The 24,016-nt window shown below is 33.2% G+C and overlaps 1 protein-coding gene across 7 annotated transcripts in view; it reads right to left on the reverse strand.

Moving 5' to 3' along the window:
• Positions 1-1,351: 1,351 nt before the first annotated feature.
• Positions 1,352-24,016, reverse strand: part of LOC141450676 (zwei Ig domain protein zig-8-like) — a 460,103-nt gene continuing 437,438 nt past the window's right edge. For 2 of the 7 annotated variants that reach the window (XM_074121315.1, XM_074121321.1), the window contains 6 exons: positions 11,009-11,053; positions 8,672-8,829; positions 8,310-8,411; positions 7,654-7,762; positions 5,962-6,252; positions 1,352-5,143 (listed from right to left, as the gene is read on the reverse strand). In XM_074121315.1, coding sequence (XP_073977416.1) covers positions 5,022-5,143; positions 5,962-6,252; positions 7,654-7,762; positions 8,310-8,411; positions 8,672-8,829; positions 11,009-11,053 — 827 coding nt within the window. In that variant the 3' untranslated portion in view covers positions 1,352-5,021. Of the gene's footprint in view, positions 5,144-5,961; positions 6,253-7,653; positions 7,763-8,309; positions 8,412-8,671; positions 8,830-11,008; positions 11,054-11,497; positions 11,602-15,140; positions 15,277-24,016 lie in introns of those variants that run through there. The other 5 variants (XM_074121316.1, XM_074121319.1, XM_074121314.1 and 2 more) reach the window with 4 other exon arrangements.

The raw sequence follows: 24,016 nt of genomic DNA on the forward strand, positions 1-24,016 counted from the left end.
AACCAAGTCAAGAGGTGAATGGGAGTTCCGTTCGCTCAAAATCACAGCTCACAATTTTGCATAGCTTAAAGGAGGAAAGCAGAGCTAGAATAAAAAGAAGTAACATTTTGTTTCTAGGAAATAATTGATAAGAATTATTGAATCAATTTCTTAGGTTCATGGACAATTTTTAAGCATTGTGGTCGTAATTAATAACTTTTCTATGCTTACTGTCAGCCAGTCCATTTGACTGGTTTTCTACGGTATTTTTTTGGCGCATCGACTGCCTCGGTCATTAGCGCCTCTACTGTAGTGTTACTGAAGTACATATGTTGGGATGGTCCTTTTTGTTGAAGGAGCACTCTAATTTACTGGTTGGCGTGGCTTGACGAACAGTAGAACCTTCATCCATCTGAATCTCGCGCAGAAAGATCAAGTTCTTCTCTATTACTGTTCTTTTCCTTCCTTATTCTGGACCGTAATATTAACTCTGCGACTAGACCCTCCAAATGGTAACAACTGAAGAAGTAGTCTGTTTTTATTTATTTGTTTATTTTCTAGTATCAATTGAGAGAACGTAATGCGCAGTTTGTTCAATATTGAGTTTTCATCAGAAACATTCGTTTTGAGTTTGAAGATAATTAGAGCGTTAGAAAATTGAGTAAGGGTAAGGGTTGTGGGTATTCACCACACCAGATTTGTTAGTGCTCATGGTTTCACATCCTACTTGGACTCGAAATCTATAAATGGGTATTTCTTAAAAAAAGAAAATTGAATCTTGAAATAGGACAATAATTGAGATCAATAACAACGCTTGAATTGAAACAAATATATAATTCATAAATGTATAATTTATAATAACATTAGTAGCCATTTTATTATATATTAAAACTGTCCGGTAGGACAGTTGTATAAGGGTTGATCATCAAAAACTGCACGAAAAAGCGTTAGGTTTAAAAACACCCAACTTTGACAATTTTTTTCTCTTTTTCTATAAAAGATAAAATTCCCAAATTTTCTTTAAAATATAGGGCAAATCCTCCTTTATGACTGTAATTTTTTTCCAACAAGCTAGATTTGATAGATATTGAGAAAAAAGATGCTCAAAATGAGCAAAAACGGCATTTTCAAAAAATGTTCTTGTTCTTGTTCTTCTTGTTCTTCTTGTTGTTGTTACCTTTTTTGTAAACAACGTAGCGCCTAAACGCGTGAACCGATTTTCATGAATGAGATGTCATTCGATTCGGAATTTTATGTAGATGTGCCTTTTGGGGGTCGCGACGCTGTACATGGAATGGGAGAGGAGTTAGCCCCTTTTATGTAAGGCCCCCTCCAAAATTATTATCATTAATTACTCTGTAAATCTTAGCCCGATTTTGATAAAATTTGGTAGGATGACAGGGTTTGGGCTCCCCTACCTAACATTAAAGCGACGATCTGCTCTTACACTTGTTAAGGGGAAGTATAGCAATCGTTTCAAATTATCGAAACGTAAACCGATTTTCATGAATAAAGTGTCATTCGAATCGAAATTTTGTACAGATTTGCACTTTAAAAGTCTCGACGCTGTGCCTCATAAGGAGGGGAGTTTGCCCCACCCAAGTAAGGCCCTTTCTAAAACTATTATTACCAATATTTCTATAACGGTTAGTCCGATTTTGATAAAATTTAGTAAGAAGAAGTGGTTAAAGCTCCTCTACGTGGCTGTGAAGTGCCATCATGCTCTTACACCTACTAAGAGGAAGTATTGCAATCGTTAAAATTTTCAATGAGTGAACCGATTTTCATCAATGAATTGTAGTTCGATTCAAAATCTTTGCCTTTTAGGGAGAAGTACTGTAATCGCAGTTTATTTTTCTTGCTCCTCTTAAAAGGAAGTACTGAAATCGCAGTTTAATTTTGCTATTTACGTACAAATACCTTCCTATTTTATTCAAAACGCTTTCTCAAAAAAATGGTTATTGAGGATGGTTTGGGGACCGTAACTATAATCATTCTTTAAAAAGATCTCTCCAGTGGTAGTTACGGTTCCGATTTAACACCTTATCAGGTTATAATGATAGAATAGCTTATTCCAAATTTTAAAAAATCTGTAAAGCAGACGTAACTTTGCAAATAGACAAAAAGGAAAATCTATCCAAAAGGTACAAAAATCTCCTTAACAAAAACTTACAGTTTTAAAAGTTAAGTATAAGGGTTGATTAAACGCCAAAAGGTACACAAATCAGCAGTTCCCAACATTTCATTAATACTTCATTGATATAATTTAAGTAATTTTACTGCATTAACTTTTCCTTCACATTTTTTAGAATTTATTAGATGTCACAGACCCTTATGCTGGCCAGTTCATTCATAACATTTTTTTATTATAATTATGATAAAATGAGTGATGAATTATTCTGAGTAGTCACATATACATGCATGTTAAAGTAGAAAAAAACAAAGTTAGAGTCGGCCACTTTTTAAATTTCAATCACGGAGGATTCAAAACAATATTTCAGTCTTAAATTCGCCTTACCGAAATATTCGTGAGCACAAATAACATACATTTAATAACAAGTAGATTATTCAACAATATTTACTCATTTCTCAATTGTAATTTAATTTAGTCCCCCTAATTTTACTTATGGTAAAATACTGGAATAATTAGCTGTCCTAAAAATATGCATATCTTTATTTTCTTTATTTTATATTACATATATATAACATTGTGGGAAGAACACCTAGATTGAGAATGTAATTGAAGAAAACTATATTATTTGCGATAAAGCCAGATTATTTATTACTTATTATTACAAACGTTTGACTACAACATAAAATAACAATTACTTTAATCGAAGAATGAACTTAAACCAATGATTTTTATTTAAAAATAAAAATAAATACATAAAATTATTGATGTAAAAAAAGTTTATGAATTTTTTAGCCTCTTATTTTTTTTATATTTTTTATAACGTTTTCTTTTTCACCTGTGATTAATAGTTTGATTATTATAGATAAATAGATATTACAGTCAATCTAAGTTAAATGGTGTGCTACTTGAGTAAATATTTTGTAGACGAAAATGGCCAGCATAAGGGTCTGTGACATCTAATAAATTCTAAAAAATGTGAAGGAAAAGTTAATGCAGTAAAATTACTTAAATTATATCAATGAAGTATTAATGAAATGTTGGGAACTGCTGATTTGTGTACCTTTTGGCGTTTAATCAACCCTTATACTTAACTTTTAAAACTGTAAGTTTTTGTTAAGGATATATATATATATTATCACATTTTTATATACAACAATATGCTCAAGCATATATGTAAGATTACACAAATAACAAGCATTATTACTCATTTTTCTTTATTAACAAGAATTAATTACAAATTTTTGAGTTTTAAAACTTTTAATGTTTTATTCTTACTTAAACAATTACGTTCGTTACCAATTCTTTTTTGTTAATTTCATAAACATCTAAGAAGAATACTGTCACCAATATTTTGAATTTACATAAAGATTGTGATGTATGTATAAGTATTTACATCCCAAAGCTGGGAATTATTATTCATTTACAATGAATATACCTACCTATGTATATTTTTTTATTTACATTTTTTTTTGTTTAAAATTAATATATTTACATAAAATTTTATTGTTGCTTAAGGATAAATCTTACAAGGGTATTTTGAGTTGTTTTAAATTACCTAAATTCAAATGCTATATACAATGAAATGGGCTTGTCTATAACAAGAAGTAATCGTATCTTTACAGTAAGTTATTATTTATGTTTTATGTTTAAAGGCTGTTTAGAAAATGAGCTAATTTGGGCAAATTAGGTTACCTGTTTTTTTTTTTCTTAAATAATTATTGGTTTCATTAAATATGGTTGTGACAATGATTACTAACACTTTATCTAATTCCTACCAGTTAAACACTTATTTTGCAATAAATACCATGAAGAAATAGTTCATCAAGAGATCGTAATAATAAGGGAACGGGACAGCTCCAGAGGCATGGGGCACTAGAATCCGTAGTTGTTAGAGGTCCCAGGCTCAAGACCAGCTGCAGTAAGAGTGAAAGGAATTAAGGCGGATCACAATGGCCGTGCTAAGGCAATTAATTCATTGCCTCAATCCATCTCGCCCCAAGTTTGGTGAAAAAACTTTCAAAGAGTCAGAAAATTCTTAAATTCCAACAAATGAAAAAAATTTAAAAAGAAAACTAACAAGACTTCATTTACTATAATTCTCAAGTAATTCATAGATTTTCTTCAAATAATAAATTTGTAAGACAGTAATTTCTAATTAAAGTTTATTGGGAAACCAAAATGAATTTTCATAGGAAAAAAAAATCAAATACAAGCAGATTGTAGAAAAGTGAAAGGCCGATCTTTGCAGTTGTTTTCGACATCTTCATGATTATAGGCTTGCTATGAAACTGCAAAAACAAAATTATTAATTCAAAACAGATAAACAAATTATTTGGAGAGAATTCTTCAAAAAAAAAACAAAAAAAAAACTCCGGGCGCCAATGACCTCAGATGTTGACGCGCCTTAAACAACAAATTATACATTCATTAAAGGGGCCTCATAAAAGTAACTCTCATTTTAAGAAATCTGTAGAATTTTATAGAATAACTAGGCATTAGATAAGTGCAAATTTGTCTTATTCTGCCGGTAAAATTTATTTATTTCAGTGAGTACCAAATTTCGAAAATTGGACACGGGGGGGGACACTAGTGTGGCAATACTTCTTTTACTTTAACCATTTGCCTCATAATTATTTGGCTCAACCCTGTTTATACATTATTATGATCTCTTAAAAAAATAAATGATTACCTACATTAATAAAACTTCTAGGTTCGCTATAAAAGGAAGTAGGGTGAATTTAGTTTATATCTATATAACATGTATACATCAGGAATATTTATAATATAGAAATATCACAGTTAGAATTGAATAGTGTACAATACAAATAAAAAGTCACTTGTTTTGCTTTCATGACATGTTTACATTGAAATTTGTTATATTTAGTGGGAAAAATATTTCCATTTTGAATTATTGCCACTGGCGGCAGAACAATAACAGAAATAACAGTGCAGCTGTCATACAGTACACATGATCCATTGTCAGATTGTTGGTGCAGATTCCACTTGTTTGCATTGCAGCCGGCTTCTCATCTGTAATGCAGACACACACACCATGTTAATATCAAAAGCAGACAGGTAAACTTACTCTTTCTTTTACTCTATATATGTATACATGTGTATTTTAGATTTAATTGCTGTGCCGTCAAGAATCTTTTTCAATCAAGAGCCGGCTTTTAGGGCAGTGCTCTATCACTTCTAACAGTGAGCTGTAAGAGCAGTGGCGATTCTCAATGAATACAAAGCAAGCCTCCATGACTCAGAATTGTATAGATTTTGGTTAAAATTAGTAAGAAGTATTCATTTTTCGAAGGAATTTTTACTCAATTTGAAAATAAAGCAGATCTTTCGATTGTACAATTTCTAACTTAAATAGAGTGGCAACTAGTGAATGGAATTTTCTTGAAATAACCAAATTGTTCTCAAATTGCGCTAATCGTTTAGTTTGTACGAAGGTCAACAGATCTCAGAAGTAGGCGGCTGCTCTCTTCAGGACAATTATTGCTTTACTTATAAACATTGTAGTTTTCAGCCCCTAGCTTTTCGTTCGTTGGCTGGAGCTAACTAGTTGAGGACCCTAATTCTTGGATCCTGAACGTTGGAACTTTTATGAACTTTAAACTGGATAAATGATTTGATAAAAGGTTGGGGGAAGGTTATAAAATCAAGTGAGGATATGCATGTACTTCGAGGCTAACGTTCTCAAATAGGACAACAAAGGGCTTCCTTTCGGCTACTCCAGGTATACCGACCTTCCAACATACTTAACTATACTCACTCACTTACATTGGGGTTGCCCCCACATGGTCCCATAAGACCTCGCGTACACGATTGATAATAATAACTCTTACCATTCAATATATGCAGGACCGTAGAAGCTGGATAGGAATTGCTGGCCACACAGGAATAGTTGCCCGAGTGTTCTCTGGTGGCTTTCAGGATGGTGAGTGTAGATTTCTTCGCTGGCAGATCGGAGGTGATGTTCAGCCCACGATCACGATCATAATTTACCATGCGATCATTGAAATACCAAAATACAAATTCTGGTGCAGCTGGACTTGATTTCAGGATGCAATTCAATTCAACGCTGCTGCCAACTTTGGCATACTTTTCACCAGGACCGATGATCTCAGCTCGCGCCTCTGAACAGTAAAAAAAAACAAATATTATTTAAACAATCAAATGGAACACTCAACTGTTTTCATTTGACAAAACCTATTTTTATGAAAATTGTATGATTCTCCTCTCAAAAGTAAAGTAAAAATTTTTAAGTATTTTGGGTAAGTTCAGCCTTGGGGTAAAGGGAGGATACACCTCTGCGAACAATTAAATGAAATTTCGGTACTCTGAAGGGAGGGAGGGAGGAAATGGACGACAGAGAGAAGGTAGCACGGTCAGAGCTCACGGAAAAATGCACAAAATTATTTTCTGGTCAAGGAATATTAAAAAAAAAAATACTCCAAAATACTAGGATTAAATTTTAAGCTTGACTGAGTAAAAAAAACAAATTAAAAGGTAAAAAAAACACAATTGAAACCAATAGAAGAAGGTATAGTATTGATGTCCAAGTAATAAAGCTATCGCCATGAGTTCACTGCAGTTTTCAATGAACTTTCAGTTCAGTTCTCCATGCTAATAATTATTAAAAGCGAGTTGACCAATCGAACGCTGGCGGAATTAATAACTAACTAGAGACAGCAAATATTGACGGCTGATTGTAAACTTTCATTACGGTTACATTAGTATCTGTGTAAAAGTAGATAGTTGGTTTGATGTTGAAATGGTGGCATATCATTGGCAAATGAAATGGTTATTTTTGGAAAACAGCTTTCCCAAGCATAACCTTAGCTTTTTAAACAAATGTGACAAAGCAAGTTTTAGTTCCCAATGTCAGATTAAGCGAAGAACCAGCTGTTTGGCCTTGTTTTGTAGCGTATGCGAAATAATTTTCATATTTGTTATTAAATTGAGTGAGAACTATTTTTTTTATTTGTTTTAGAAAGAGGTGGCAAACATCTAAAAGTGGCGGTAACTTGGACAAAATATTAGGGCAGGGGCAAGGTAATATCCGCTGGGATATGCCGTACAGCAAAGTGACCCGAATCGGAATGTGAGGGTACTTCAAAGAGCACCGAGCAGTGCGCTCTCCACAAAGGAACCCCTCTTTCACTAAGAAATCATCTAAATAAAATATTATTTTCTTTTTCTTTTTTTCCCCCAACTTTGAGAAAAAACTTGATAATTTGCAGCAAACTCGAAAAATCCCAGTCTTGCTTCCGGAGGACTGATATTCTTCCAACTTATCATCGTGGTTTAGTTAGACAGTCTTGCAACATCATTTAGGCGCACTATCTATCGGCACCGCTCTTTAGTTCCTCTGCGTGTTCCAAGGATCCCGATTAAACTAAGTTCCTACAAAATATTGGCACCATTTTCATGAAAACTCAGGTGAGGTACTCACACGACTTTCTTCGAAAAGTATATTCTTTGTAAGGCCCCCGTAAAAATATCCGAAACTATTATTTAAATCAACCCACACTTACCTACAACTTTCAAATGTATAAAAATGCTAGACGGTGGATGGGAAGTCACCTGGCATTCATACAGTCCTGCATCTCTCAGTTGTACAAATTTTATCTGCAAAGACCAGTCCTGCAATGAAAACAAAAATAATAATTAATAACAAACTCAATGAATTGCAAATACGTATCGATACAAAGAAAGAAAAAAATCGACTGTGAACATACATAAGACTTTCTCTTTCCACAATTTATGTAATTAAATTTTCTTTAAAACTAATGATTCGATGGTTGCCTTCAATGTTAGAGACATGTTCACAGTTGAAGGGAGCATGACGTCATGGGCAACTCCCGAATCGAACTAAAATCAATATTCCAAGGGAGAAGATTTCAAACCAATTTAGGCCTAAAATACGTCATGTCGAAGGTCAAGTGCAAGCCTTCGGTGAGACTTGGCCATGATAACTCCAGAGAAAAAAAGCTGCTGTTTGATGTCGCTCTCTCAAAGTCTAGTCTAACAGTTTGGATAGGACTTTCCATCTCTCGACTACTCTGCTCACAGCATGCTAATGAAAGGTTCCGAAATTAACTTTGGATTTCTAAACGGAAAAATGCTGGTAGTGGGAAAAGAGGTTCAGTTTTTTAATTAAAACTTAATGAAAATGTTGAGTGTCACTTACATCTGAATTAAAGGGATGTACGGACAGGAAGCGGTCATCCCCTGCGTACGTAGCCAATCCCACAGTCAGCAGCTGGTACTCATCCCGCTTGATCCAGGATACCTGTCAAATACAATATTATTTTACACAGTGGGAAGAATTATACCAGACCTACAACTTCCTTAATAATTATTTCTCTTATTTTATGTTTAATCTTAATGTTTAAGGAAAATTCCATTGTATGTCTCAACCAGTGAGTCATTGAGTGCATTTTCACTTCCTACGTCCAAATCTAAATTTTTGTATCAACTTTCTTTCCTCCACCCGAGGTCTTCAATAATATTTTTCAATTTCTAACTTTCTCATAGACAGTAATAACTTACAGTGCCGTCACACAGATTGCGTACCGTACACGGTACTATAGCTTTAGTCCCCGCTTGCACGGTAACCATGCTGGAGTTTCTAGTCATGAATGTTATACCAGATTTAGTCTTGACGCTCCAGTCTCTACGGTCGTCAACGCCTGATAGATCGTTTCCACCTGGAAAATAGCATAACATTAATGAAACAACTTGCTGTTTTTAGTGTAAACAGACTGGGGCGATATCGTGAGTAGAAAGAGGAGATTAAATTTGGTATGAGTTTGTTTCCTGGATACTGTAGCCAAAGAGGCCCAGCCATTGTGCCAACTCCAGCTAGTTCCGTCCTTTTCTACAATGTTTCCACCTGTCGTTTTCGTATGTTATTGCCTCAAGGTCACAAGATGCCAGAGGATAATAAATAATCTAAAATAAAAGAATAATAACTGAAATTGGCGATATTCTTTCTTCCTTCTGGAGAAAAGAGTTGTTTCTTCATTTTAGGACGCTAAACGTCCGAACGTTTAAAAAACATTCGCTATTTAAAATTACTAATTATGCTGCAACACATGGCAAGGCTAGTTAGTGTGAGAAAAAATAGCAATTTATTTTTTAACGTCTCAGATGTTTGTTTAAAATAAAATGTTTGTAGCTTTTGTTTTCTCTTTCTAGTGGTTGAGAAAGTATGGAGAGAAAGAGACTGCACAATGTATTTTAGGCGACCTAGATGTAACCAGTAAATAGTTTCAGAATGAGGACGCCAGGGTATCTCGATATGTGCCAAGGAGATGTGCACACACGCTCAGAAAGTAGGGTGGATGTATGAGGCAGAGGAGTATCTATTCCACCAAACACTGAAACGGAGGTGGAACGGTTTGTCTTTAGAGTTTATTGTAGCCAGTTGTCTACAACACTTGAACTGTGCCGAGAGCGGCTGTAGAAGACCCGACCACTAACAATTAGAGAGCGGAAGCTAGGAAGCGGCTCGGCTAAGTGGTGATTAAGGTCCTTCTGGAGCGAGCGACCCACATTCGCCTGGACTCCAGCCAACGCACTATATAGTCAATCAATTATACAGTAAACTTGAGAGTAAAGCCCACATTCTCAAGCATTATACTACACCAGCCATTTACTCAAAAGTTTTCAAATTGCTTCTTTTTTTTCTAATTTTTTAGCATATTTATTTATTATTTTTAAATCTGGTTTTAGCGCTCCTAATCGCAAATTACGTAATTTTATAGTTATAAAACAAACGTAAACCGAATTAAGTATTTGAATGATATCGCTTGCTCTTAAACATTTTTTTGTTAACATCCGTAATTAACCGCGTTCAGATATAAAGTTCTATTTGTCTTAAATAACAAATTAATGGAACTGTTTACCTCTACAAAAGCCTTATACAACCTACAAACCATGTTCGTTTCCTTTTGGAACTGTACTTTGAATGTTTCTTCCAATGAGTGTGCGAGAACATATTATGTTAGCTTTGGCATTTTCAGCAAAAGCTTATCCCCCCCCTATAGTTCATTTATATTACAGAAATTTAAAGATGCTCATAATGAACACTGTGAAAATTATTATATGGTAAAAATTAATATTTGGCTGGAAATAGCAAAAAGTTGCTGATAGAAACTTTGGCAGTTGGGCAGAGCTGTGACCATAAACTAGACCTAGCAGTGGCTAACACCGAAATGCACTTGGATTGAAAAGACACCTCTGGGAGTACTTATACAAAAAATTCATCCATTAACGGATTACACGGATGGCTTAATTCTTTCTCTTACTTCTAGGAATGAGAAAGAATTAGCAATCGCAGCAATATTTGCAAATAGCGTTTTTTGAAAATACTTAATGATTGGTCATACACATAATTAAAAAAGTTCACACTAACTTATTCTCTTTTCCGTAGGGATTCGCTTGAAACGTTATAGAAATATTTTGAACATAATAGTGTTTATCTGGTATCGGTCTGCAAAACAGAATGACTCTCTCCTCCTATCAATTGCAATATTCTGAAGGGGTGTATTCTCCCCTTTAGTAACCTGATAACTACTTAGGCTCTTCAGAGAACCCCATGTTGGAAGCGTTGCAATGTACATGATTCCTCAGTTAACCATGGTCAGATAGGAGGAAGCACGAGTTTGGACGTAGAGGTGACTAGATTAACTGAACTCAAAAAAAGTTCCAGTTTGATAATTCGTTTAGATTTGCTACCAAAGAAAGAACACAGTAAACATGTTTTTCTTATATACAGCATCCGCATTCTGTATTGCACTATTTTTGAGGAAATAATAGAAAAGAACAGGAAAACAGAAGCAGTAAGAAAAAAATAAAAATAGAAGAAAAATAAATTAGTCCTACCTTTAGTGGCTTTCACGTTAAGGCAAGGTCTGCTGTGAGCCGGACCTGTAACACAGCCAGAGTTGATGTATTTTAGGTTATTAATAATATTTAATACACAATCGATTAACAAATAAAATATCGAATTAAAATTATATTATGATTTACGCAAGGGCAATTAATGGCATGATTGGGACCGCTACTAGTCATAATCAATGGGTCTCGTTGCAGACTAAAACGATCAGTAGGTGTAATGAGAAAATCGAAGTAATAAGACAGCAGTTAAAAAAAAACCCTGCAATTATCAGAAAAAGTTAGCATTAATCAATATTTGAAGAGTCATTCAAGCTGCATATTAGAAACCTAAAGTGGCGCTACCCCAGTTTTTTACTTTGCCCAAAGGTTACGGGACACCGTGTAAACCCTTTTATCAAATTTAAACTTTCAGTTATTTTTCGGTTTTCGAGTTTTGCAGATTACAGACGAACAGACCAAAATACTAATACTCACCAGCGGCGACTTTTCAGAGCGTTCACCGTGTAAAACATTCATAAGTTCTACTCCTACTTTAATGAAGAGTATAAACATATGTTTGCTTTCATCTCGACCTTAAGATAATATCTCCATTTTAGTTTCAACAAAATAAAAATACATCTTATTTTCATCAGCAACAATGAAAACATATTTTAAAAAATTGTTACAATTGCAACACTTCTTCCTGTATCTCAATAAGCTATGAAAATCTCTTAACCGTAAGTAGTGCCACTACACAAAATATATTTTCCTCTTTACTGAGATTTTTTTTAGAAAATAATCGCATGGATTTTCTTTTAACTTGGTATACTTATTGTTTTTGTGTAAAACATTTTTCATGGCAAATTCAATGAAGTAGACTTGTGCAAAATGGTAGGTTTCCCTCTAAACTACCTGTTCAGTTTAATGCACCGTCATTCCTTCTTAATATATTAGTAAGTTGGGTTAAATGAGTTGTCAAAATAACGAGTTTGGAGAGAGTGCCTTATCCGGAAATATCACAAGTGTTTGAAACTCGTATTTACATTACACATGAGTAGAACTACAAAGTTAATTTGAAACACTTCTATAGAAAAATTCGTTGACGGGCATTTAGAAGGATGAGGGAGGTTTCCGTATTTAATATAATTTTGGAATAATGTACGGTCTTAAAAGCTTGACTGAACGTAGCTTGAAGAAAATAATAAGAGAGAAGCTTGAAATTGTATCAAGAAAATGTCCTGTGAGTTTTCAAAGCAGAGTTTTCGATTAAATAAAACTTGATTGGATTAAAAAAAAATGGAAGGAATTAATTCTGGTTGAAAATAAATAAACATTTTTGTTGAGTTGGGCGGAAGGACGGAAGTAAGTTAGAGTTTACATTAGCAGGCGGTGGTGTGCAAGATTTATCTGCAGCCAAGCGCGATGAGTCCTTTAATTTATACCGTCTGAGAGGATCGGCTAACCGCCAACAAAAGCCGCTCCCTAATAGATGACCTGGCCACTTTATTTGACACTAGCGCCATTCCGGAGCTCTTATTAAACGCCAACAGTACACAGCCTCCGTAATTCTTAGGATTTATTAAATCTCCTTTGGTTCAGTGTTCCAGTTACATCAGCTCAAACTATACTCTACTGTTTGCTTCCAATTTTAATCTCGATAAATGATTTTCTTTCCGCTTAATCTCTCTAATTATAGTACGTTAAGAATCACGATCGAATCTGAAGTTTCGATGACGTGCTTTCACCGTCAATATCCCAAGTCCCTTGAGTCTGAAAAAGTACTTTATAGAATTTGGTCTGCAGCAAGTCTAACTAGATACTTATTTTGGTCACCATCATGTGAAAGTTCCGGTCAAAATCGCTTAACAGGAAATGCCACTTTAATGAAAGTTTTTTAATTTTTAACATTTTTTGAAATTTTCTCGCCAAAGGCTTTGGATGTTCTTAGGGAGGGGTGTCCCTAAACCTGCGGGCAGAACCCACTCCTCCTAGGACGTATAAGGTAAGTAAGCGGGTTTTTTGTTACATCACTTACATTCTGTCCCTTCACTAAATACAAAATTGAATTTCTCAAGAACAAAAAATGTTTTAAGAAATACTGGAGGCTGTGGATTCCTTAGCGTCACGTTTATTTTTTATTTTTTTTTTTGCCTTTCCCTAAAATAGAATTTTAATGAAAAACCCAAAAATATGTAATCTGTAAGGGCATTCCTTATCCAGTATAACCTGTACCATATAAATGTGCTAATAATCTGGGTTGGCCTGTGTGGCGGCAAGTGTACCAAATTTTATTAAAATCTTACTCCATCTGTGCAGTGGGGCCAGCAAGCAGCCATCTTACTCTAGACTTTGTGTGAGCTGGTTGTCTGTATCGCGGAGTTATTCACAGCTTCCTTTTTTATTTAATAAAAGATCTTCGGTGCGGTGGTAGGAGCTGTTCTCGGCTATTAGGAGAAAATTCCTCAGGTAACAGGGTTGACCAGACTAAGATGACTGTGTATCGTTCCACATAACGTCGGTGCTCACTATCGCAGTGATTCAGTCCGTTGAAGAAGTCAAATTGTAGACGCTTTAAGAATCGGACATGCTTTCCCACTATATTTTGGAAAACAATTCAGACGAAACCTGAGTGAACACAGACACGGCTTCCTTTAGTCCCAATCCTCCACCTTCTGACTCATTCACTTTCTCCAAACTCAGAAAATAGAAAACTTATTAAATTCTTACTACAATAACATTGCACCGTAAAAAGAGGTCGCTAAAACGAATCTTCCTGTAACAAGCAGTACACATAAAGCATTAAGATCTACGTGTAAGCAAAGTAAGTACTAAAGAAATATAAAGAAAAACTCAGAAAAGTGGAGAAAAAGCGTTTAGTACTTTGGTACTGGCCACTGAGGGGTTTCCATCTCACAGGAATTTTAGCAACACGATCTAACCTTTTCAATACTGTAAGTGGGGTGCGTTTCCGTGTATAATTACTAAAATGGACTTTTACAAGATGTCTCCCCACTCGTTTTCCAGAAGTACCCTTTTCATACATTTTTTGAATAATATTTTGTTTCCCCCAACGATGAAGCCATTGCAGCTAAAATCTCTCTAAAAAAAAAAATTCCATTCAGTAAAGAAGTGTTACCAGATGAAGGATTTTAATGGCTAAGTTAAATTAGGGTTTCATGGTGGGAAGCGGCAAACCCAAATGGAATGTTGTAAATTCCATGTTTATTTTCAACATCTCAGATATTTTGTTCACCCTAAACAAACATTTCAGAAAAAAAAAATTGACTCCGGAAACATAAAATGTAATTTCCGGTAATAATTGGATATCTTAACTTTGTTAGATGACAAGAAGGGAATATACTTGACTTGCATATGTACTGCACATATTGTGTGATTTCCGCTTGAATGGAAAAATAAACATGAATTCCAACAAATCTAAGTAAGCTATAAAGGTTACTTGGAGAAGTTGAACCGCATCTCTCTCTTCTGCATTTTAAAAAACGCCAGAACCTACCAAGAGAATCTTCGTGCCAACCCTAAACTGTGGTTTAATTTTAAAGCTTCTTCTATAAGAGAAGTGAATATACTTAGAAATTCGGAGTTAAAAACAAAGTTTGAGTTTGTACTTAGAGGACACTAAAAAGAGAAGGCTTCGAGATTCATTCACATCTTAGCTTCTTTTTTTTACAGCAATATAAAGAGGTTATGTAAAATAGCTGAATTTGCGAGAGCGTGAAAGCTAACCGTGCGTTTAACGAGGTCGGAATAGATGTCATTATTCTTGACTCAGTAATAAACTGGCAATCCTTGATTATATTACATAAATACATAACGATGTAATATGTATAAGCGGGGCTGCTGTACGTAACAAGTCTTTACCCTTGATGGGACGCAGTTGTTGGCTGCAGGATGACCATTTTGGGATTTGCTTGAGTCACTACTTTATTATCCTTTATTTCCTGCGAATGGCAGTTACTTCGCCCAGTAGAACATCCATTTATTAGAATATGAACACAACTGACAGGGCAAGCTTTTCTTTCCTAAGATGGACAAACCTTTAGGGTCCCATACATCACTATAGGGCAAGAAAAAAAAGAACAAAGATTCCGTAAACAAACATTTTCATAACTCAACTCACCCTTAGAGACTCCGCTGAGATTTAGGCTCGTAAGGAACAAAAAAAAAAAATGAACCTTCCTCTTCGGTAATGAAAAATAACTTCCTCCCTTTAAAAATAAACTCCAATGAGAAACCGACATTCTCTGTACAACACAATTTACATAGTTCAATCTCCTTTAATAACATCGTTAAAATTTAAAGTAATTAATATGTTTAAATTTAAACATCTTTTATCACCTTCTCACAGGTTCTTTGATGTTGAAATTTATCACAATTATGGTAAGTAAGAAGAAATAATCTATTATTGGGCCGAATGTTACACAGTTCTAGACAATAGGAACCGAGATCTGACGTCCCGAAAGTTTTAGTGAATTTTCGGTACTTTTCCGTTAGCCGGGCGCAAATGTCGCTAATTGTGAACCAAACCGAGCCAAGTCAACGGAATAAAAGTCGAAAACGTTCAACTATAAACAAATATTAATTAATAGTAAGCAAAACAAGTTCAACTATAAACAAATATTAATGAATTGTAAAGAAAACCGCTTTTCCCAAAACTGTTTTTCGCTTGCGCCCGGCTAACGGAAAAGTACCGAATTTTGATATTCTTAAATTTCAACATCCAACAGCAGCACGCTATCACTGAATATTTACTGTTGACACTTTCTGAATTTTTGAGGTTAGTTTTCTTTCATAGAGCATAATTTCAAACAGCTGTAAACATTAGGTGGGGAGATGTTGCGGTTCAAATTAAGTACACATCTCCTTTTCTATTGGGTCTTTAATTATGATATTTCTGTAAATTGACAGTTTGCGTAAGAATGGTGGATGATGAAAATTTGTATGTACATCACTTTGTATGTATAACCGGTAAAGAGATTGAAATCGATCTAGAGCAGTGGTACCAACCTTTTTGTCGCCCAGTACTCCGTAAAGAAATATCACTTGAACCTCACACCCCCTGAAATTTAAATTTTGCTCAAGGATAAATATCATAAAAAAAAAACCAAACACATGCAGTATATAACAAAGCAAGAATAATTTACAAAAAATAATAATTTCCTTGAAATATATGCAAGAGAAATAAAAACCTTACAAACCCCCCCCCCCCCAAAAAAATAAAAATATGAAAAATATTTGAATAATAATAATATCCTATTATTTACCAGGACTTTTCTCGGAATATCGTCTCGCACACCAGGTTGGGAACCCATTATCAAGAGCATTTTATCTATAATATCGAATCTCAGGCAACCTACATTACTTTCCAAAATTATATATTATCATGTTGGGTCTCGCATTAACTAGAATGACTTTCTAAGGAATGCAAGGGAATCACTTAAAAATATTCAAGTTTTTGTAAATATAAAATCTACCATACATAAATATAGAAAGGAAACTTTAGACAGTATAATGAAAAGAGGGCTATGTCTCTGGGGAAATTTTTAGAAAAGCAGTGTTGTCACAGCTGGTCACTTTACCTCCTGCAGACTTCCTTGTTTCTCTACTTTAGAAGTGATTAATTGCATTAGATCAATGTAAATAAATATTCTGATCGAGTTTTAGAAAAAGTAAGAAAGTGCTAATATGTTCCTAGTCACTTGGTTCCTACCAGAGTCAGAGTTGGGCAATGATTAAAAAAACAATTAAATTACAAATTTAATTGATTAAATTTTTTAATTGATTAAATTTATTTTTAATTTTAATCAGAATTTAATCAGCGAATTTAATCTTAATTTTAATCATATGACAATTATTTAATCAATTAAATTTCAGATTTAATCGTTAATCAAACTAATTTAATCAAACTAAAAAAATTATGATTAAATCTGAGAATTAAATTGAACTTTAATTTTAATCACCGAATTAGTTCAATTTCAATCGTTAATCAAACTAATTTAATCATCCACTTTTATGGCTTTTCAACCAATGGTTCGAACCACGTTTTGGCGAGGCCTATTTTCTGAGCGTCTTCAATAAATACATTTCGGTTAATTTTTGTAGACTTGGACTCCTTCACGAGTCTCTAGACCAGTGGTTCTTAACCTTTTCATAGACGCAGAACACAATTATATGTATATATTTTTCTCGCGGAACACTAACATTAAATAATATGAAATTCGGTATTTAGCAAGAACTTAAAATTAAATTCAAATTAAAAAAAAAAAGGAACAATTTTTTGTTTACGTATCTATCCTAAGTTTCTAAATTCCAATACATTTAAAATGGAAATTTCGTGGAACACATGGACCATATTCGCGGAACATCGGTTAAGAACCACTGCTTTATATCTTCTACATTTATAGATCTGTGCACAAAATAACTATAGTTTATAATCAATCAATACGTGGTTCACAGTGGGAGATTTAGAACGGCCATAATTTTACATAATTTCATGACCCAAAAAATTTTCAACCCTTTATGTCGTCTACATTTATAGATCTTTGCACAAATTAACTATAGTTTATAATTGAGAAAAACAAAGTGTACAAGAGAACAAAAGTCCATACGAATACGTGGTTCACAGTGGGAGATTTAGAACGGCCATAATTTTACATAATTTCATGACCCAAACAATTTTCAACCTTTTATATCTTCTACATTTATAGATCTGTGCACAAAATAGTTATAGTTTATAATTGAGAAAAACAAAGTGTACAAGAGAACAAAAGTCCATTACAATACGTGGTTCACAGTTGGAGATATAGAACGGCCATAAATTTACAGAATTTCATGACCCAAACAATTTTCAACCTTTTATATCTTCTACATTTATAGATCTGTGCACAAAATAGCTATAGTTTATAATTGAGAAAAACAAAGTGTACAAGAGAACAAAATTCCATATCATTACGTGGTTCACAGTGGGAGATATAGAACGGCCATGATTTTACAAAATCTCATGACCCAAACAATTTTCAACCTTTTATATCTTCTACATTTATAGATCTGTGCACAAAATAGCTATAGTTTATAATTGAGAAAAACAAAGTGTACAAGAGAACAAAAGTCCATTACAATACGTGGTTCACAGTTGGAGATATAGAACGGCCATAATTTTACAGAATTTCATGACCCAAACAATTTTCAACCTTTTATATCTTCTACATTTATAGATCTGTGCACAAAATAGCTATAGTTTATAATTGAGAAAAACAAAGTGTACAAGAGAACAAAATTCCATATCATTACGTGGTTCACAGTGGGAGATATAGAACGGCCATGATTTTACAGAATTTCATGACCCAAAATATTTTCAACTCTTTATATCTTCTACCTTTTTAGATCTGTGCCCAAAATAATTATAGTTTATAATTAAGAAAAACAAAGTGTACAAGAGAACAAAATTCCATATCAATACGTGGTTCACAGTGGGAGATATAGAACAGCCATAATTTTACAGAATTCCATGACCCAAAAAATTTTCAACCCTTTATGTCTTCTACCTTTTTAGATCTGTGCCCAAAATAACTATAGTTTATAATTGAGAAAAACAATGTGTACAAGAGAACAAAATTCCATACGAATACGTGGTTTACAGTGGGAGATATAGAACGGTCAAAATTTTACAGAATTTCATGACCCAAAAAATTTTCAACCCTTTATATCTTCTACATTTATAGATCTGTGCACAAATTAACTATAGTTTATAATTGAGAAAAACAAAGTGTACACGAGAATAAAAGTCCCTACGAATACGTGGTTCACAGTGGGAGATTTAGAACGGCCATAATTTTACATAATTTCATGACCCAAAAAATTTTCAACCCTTCATATCTTCTACATTTATAGATCTGGGCACAAATTAACTATAGTTTAAAAAACAAAGTGTACAAGAGAACAAAAGTCCATTACAATACGTGGTTCACAGTTGGAGATATAGAACGGCCATAATTTTACAGAATTTCATGACCCAAAAAATTTTCAACCATTTATATCTTCTACATTTATATATCTGTGCCCAAAATAACTATAGTTTATAATTGAGAAAAACAAATTGTACAAGAGATCAAAAGTCCATACGAATACGTGGTTCACAGTGGGAGATTAAAACGGCCATAATTTTACGTAATTTCATGACCCAAAAAATTTTCAACCCTTTATATCTTCTACCTTTTTAGATCTGTGCCCAAAAAAACTATAGTTTATATTTGAGGAAAGCAAAGTGTACAAGAGAACAAAATTCCATATCAATACGTGGTTCACAGTGGGAGATATAGAACAGCCATAATTTTACAGAATTTCATGACCCAAAAAATTTTCAACACATTATATCTTATACCTTTTTAGATCTGTGCCCAAAATAACTATAGTTTATAATTGAGAAAAACAAAGTGTACAAGAGAACAAAATTCCATATCAATACGTGGTTCACAGTGGGAGATATAGAACAGCAATAATTTTACATAATTTCATGACCCAAAAAATTTTCAACCCTTTATATCTTCTACATTTATAGATCTGTGCACAAATTAACTATAGTTTATAATTGAGAAAAACAAAGTGTACAAGAGAACAAAAGTCCATACGAATACGTGGTTCACAGTGGGAGATTTAGAACGGCCATAATTTTACATAATTTCATGACCCAAAAAATGTTCAACCCTTTATATCTTCTAGATTTATAGATCTGTGCACAAATTAACCATAGTTTATAATTGAGAAAAACAAAGTGTACAAGAGAACAAAAGTCCATTCCAATACGTGGTTCATAGTGGGTGATATAGATCGGCCATAATTTTACAGAATTTCTTGACCCAAAAAATTTTAAAACCTTTATATCTTCTACCTTTTTAGATCTGTGCACAAAATGACTATAGTTTATAATTGAGAAAAACAAAGTGTACAAGAGAACAAAATTCCATATCAATACGTGGTTCACAGTGGGAGATATAGAACGGCCATAATTTTACAGAATTTCATGACCCATAAAATTTACAACCCTTTATATCTTCTAGCTTTTTAGATCTGTGCCCAAAATAACTATAGTTTATAATTGAGAAAAACAAATTGTACAAGAGATCAAAAGTCCATACGAATACGTGGTTCACAGTGGGAGATTAAAACGGCCATAATTTTACGTAATTTCATGACCCAAAAAATTTTCAACCCTTTATATCTTCTACCTTTTTAGATCTGTGCCCAAAATAACTATAGTTTATATTTGAGGAAAACAAAGTGTACAAGAGAACAAAATTCCATATCAATACGTGGTTCACAGTGGGAGATATAGAACAGCCATAATTTTATAGAATTTCATGACCCAAAAAATTTTCAACACATTATATCTTATACCTTTTTAGATCTGTGCCCAAAATAACTATAGTTTATAATTGAGAAAAACAAAGTGTAGAAGAGAACAAAATTCTATATCAATACATGGTTCACAGTGGGAGATATAGAACAGCAATAATTTTACATAATTTCATGACCCAAAAAATTTTCAACCCTTTATATCTTCTACATTTATAGATCTGTGCACAAATTAACTATAGTTTATAATTGAGAAAAACAAAGTGTACAAGAGAACAAAAGTCCATACGAATACGTGGTTCACAGTGGGAGATTTAGAACGGCCATAATTTTACATAATTTCATGACCCAAAAAATGTTCAACCCTTTATATCTTCTAGATTTATAGATCTGTGCACAAATTAACTATAGTTTATAATTGAGAAAAACAAAGTGTACAAGAGAACAAAATTCCATATCATTACGTGGTTCACAGTGGGAGATATAGAACGGCCATGATTTTACAAAATTTCATGACCCATAAAATTTTCAACCCTTTATATCTTCTACCTTTTTAGATCTGTGCACAAAATAACTATAGTTTATAATTGAGAAAAACAAAGTGTACAAGAGAACAAAATTCCATATCAATACGTTGTTCACAGTGGGAGATTTAGAACGGCCATAATTTTACAGAATTTCATGACCCAAACAATTTTCAACCTTTTATATCTTCTACATTTATAGATCTGTGCACAAAATAGCTATAGTTTATAATTGAGAAAAACAAAGTGTACAAGAGAACAAAATTCCATATCATTACGTGGTTCACAGTGGGAGATATAGAACGGCCATGATTTTACAAAATCTCATGACCCAAAAAATTTTCAACACATTATATCTTATACCTTTTTAGATCTGTGCCCAAAATAACTATAGTTTATAATTGAGAAAAACAAAGTGTACAAGAGAACAAAATTCCATATCAATACGTGGTTCACAGTGGGAGATATAGAACAGCAATAATTTTACATAATTTCATGACCCAAAAAATTTTCAACCCTTTATATCTTCTACATTTATAGATCTGTGCACAAATTAACTATAGTTTATAATTGAGAAAAACAAAGTGTACAAGAGAACAAAAGTCTATACGAATACGTGGTTCACAGTGGGAGATTTAGAACGGCCATAATTTTACATAATTTCATGACCCAAAAAATGTTCAACCCTTTATATCTTCTAGATTTATAGATCTGTGCACAAATTAACCATAGTTTATAATTGAGAAAAACAAAGTGTACAAGAGAACAAAAGTCCATTCCAATACGTGGTTCATAGTGGGTGATATAGATCGGCCATAATTTTACAGAATTTCTTGACCCAAAAAATTTTAAAACCTTTATATCTTCTACCTTTTTAGATCTGTGCACAAAATGACTATAGTTTATAATTGAGAAAAACAAAGTGTACAAGAGAACAAAATTCCATATCAATACGTGGTTCACAGTGGGAGATATAGAACGGCCATAATTTTACAGAATTTCATGACCCATAAAATTTACAACCCTTTATATCTTCTAGCTTTTTAGATCTGTGCCCAAAATAACTATAGTTTATAATTGAGAAAAACAAATTGTACAAGAGATCAAAAGTCCATACGAATACGTGGTTCACAGTGGGAGATTAAAACGGCCATAATTTTACGTAATTTCATGACCCAAAAAATTTTCAACCCTTTATATCTTCTACCTTTTTAGATCTGTGCCCAAAATAACTATAGTTTATATTTGAGGAAAACAAAGTGTACAAGAGAACAAAATTCCATATCAATACGTGGTTCACAGTGGGAGATATAGAACAGCCATAATTTTATAGAATTTCATGACCCAAAAAATTTTCAACACATTATATCTTATACCTTTTTAGATCTGTGCCCAAAATAACTATAGTTTATAATTGAGAAAAACAAAGTGTAGAAGAGAACAAAATTCTATATCAATACGTGGTTCACAGTGGGAGATATAGAACAGCAATAATTTTACATAATTTCATGACCCAAAAAATTTTCAACCCTTTATATCTTCTACATTTATAGATCTGTGCACAAATTAACTATAGTTTATAATTGAGAAAAACAAAGTGTACAAGAGAACAAAAGTCCATACGAATACGTGGTTCACAGTGGGAGATTTAGAACGGCCATAATTTTACATAATTTCATGACCCAAAAAATGTTCAACCCTTTATATCTTCTAGATTTATAGATCTGTGCACAAATTAACTATAGTTTATAATTGAGAAAAACAAAGTGTACAAGAGAACAAAAGTCCATTCCAATACGTGGTTCACAGTGGGTGATATAGAACGGCCATAATTTTACAGAATTTCATGACCCATAAAATTTTCAACCCTTTATATCTTCTACCTTTTTAGATCTGTGCACAAAATAACTATAGTTTATAATTGAGAAAAACAAAGTGTACAAGAGAACAAAATTCCATATCAATACGTTGTTCACAGTGGGAGATTTAGAACGGCCATAATTTTACAGAATTTCATGACCCAAAAAATTTTCAATCCTTTATATCTTCTATCTTTTTATATCTGTGCACAAAATAACTATAGTTTATAATTGAGAAAAACAAAGTGTATAAGAGAACAAAATTTCATACGAATCCGTGGTTCACAGTGGGAGATTTAGAACGGCCATAATTTTACAGAATTTCATGACCCAAAAAATTTTCAACCCTTTATGTCTTCTACCTTTTTAGATCTGTGCCCAAAATAACTATAGTTTATAATTGAGAAAAACAATGTGTACAAGAGAACAAAATTCCATACGAATACGTGGTTTACAGTGGGAGATATAGAACGGTCATAATTTTACAGAATTTCATGACCCATAAAATTTTCAACCCTTTATATCTTCTAGCTTTTTAGATCTGTGCACAAAATAACTATAGTTTATAATTGAGAAAAACAAAGTGTACAAGAGAACGAAATTCCATATCAATTCGTGGTTTACAGTGGAGATATAGAACGGCCATAATTTTACAGAATTTCATGATCCCAGAAAATTTTCAACCCTTTATATCAGTGGTTCTTAACCTTTTCATAGATGCGGAACACAATTATATGTATATATTTTTCTCGCGGAACACTAACATTACTTAATTTGAAATTCGGTATTTAGCAAGAACTTAAAATTAAATTCAAATTTAAAAAAAAGGAGCAATTTTTTGTTTTTGTATCTTTCCTAAGTTTCTAAATTTCAATACATTTAAAATTGAAATTTCGCGGAACACTTGGACTATATTCGCGGATCACCAGTGTTCCGCGGAACACCGTTTAAGAACACTGCTCTAGACGTATATAGGACCACCTTGCACTCACATTTAACCATGTTTACCACTAACTAGACTTAGATAGGACCACCTTGCACTAACATTTTACCGTGTTGGCGACTCACTAGACTTATATAGGGCTACCTTACAAGCACATTTAACCATGTTTACCACTCACTAGTCTTATATACGGTCTACTGGAAAGTTCTGTCCGTTTTTGGAATAAAACAAAATACAAATTTTTCTTACCAATAAACTTTATAAATAAACTTTATTAAATAATATAATTGCCATTTTTATTAATGATTACTCGCCAGCG

Source organism: Rhodnius prolixus, unplaced genomic scaffold (genome assembly GCF_049639745.1).
Source record: "Rhodnius prolixus isolate KJV_2025 unplaced genomic scaffold, Rpr scaffold_8, whole genome shotgun sequence".
Lineage (NCBI taxonomy): Eukaryota > Metazoa > Arthropoda > Insecta > Hemiptera > Reduviidae > Rhodnius > Rhodnius prolixus.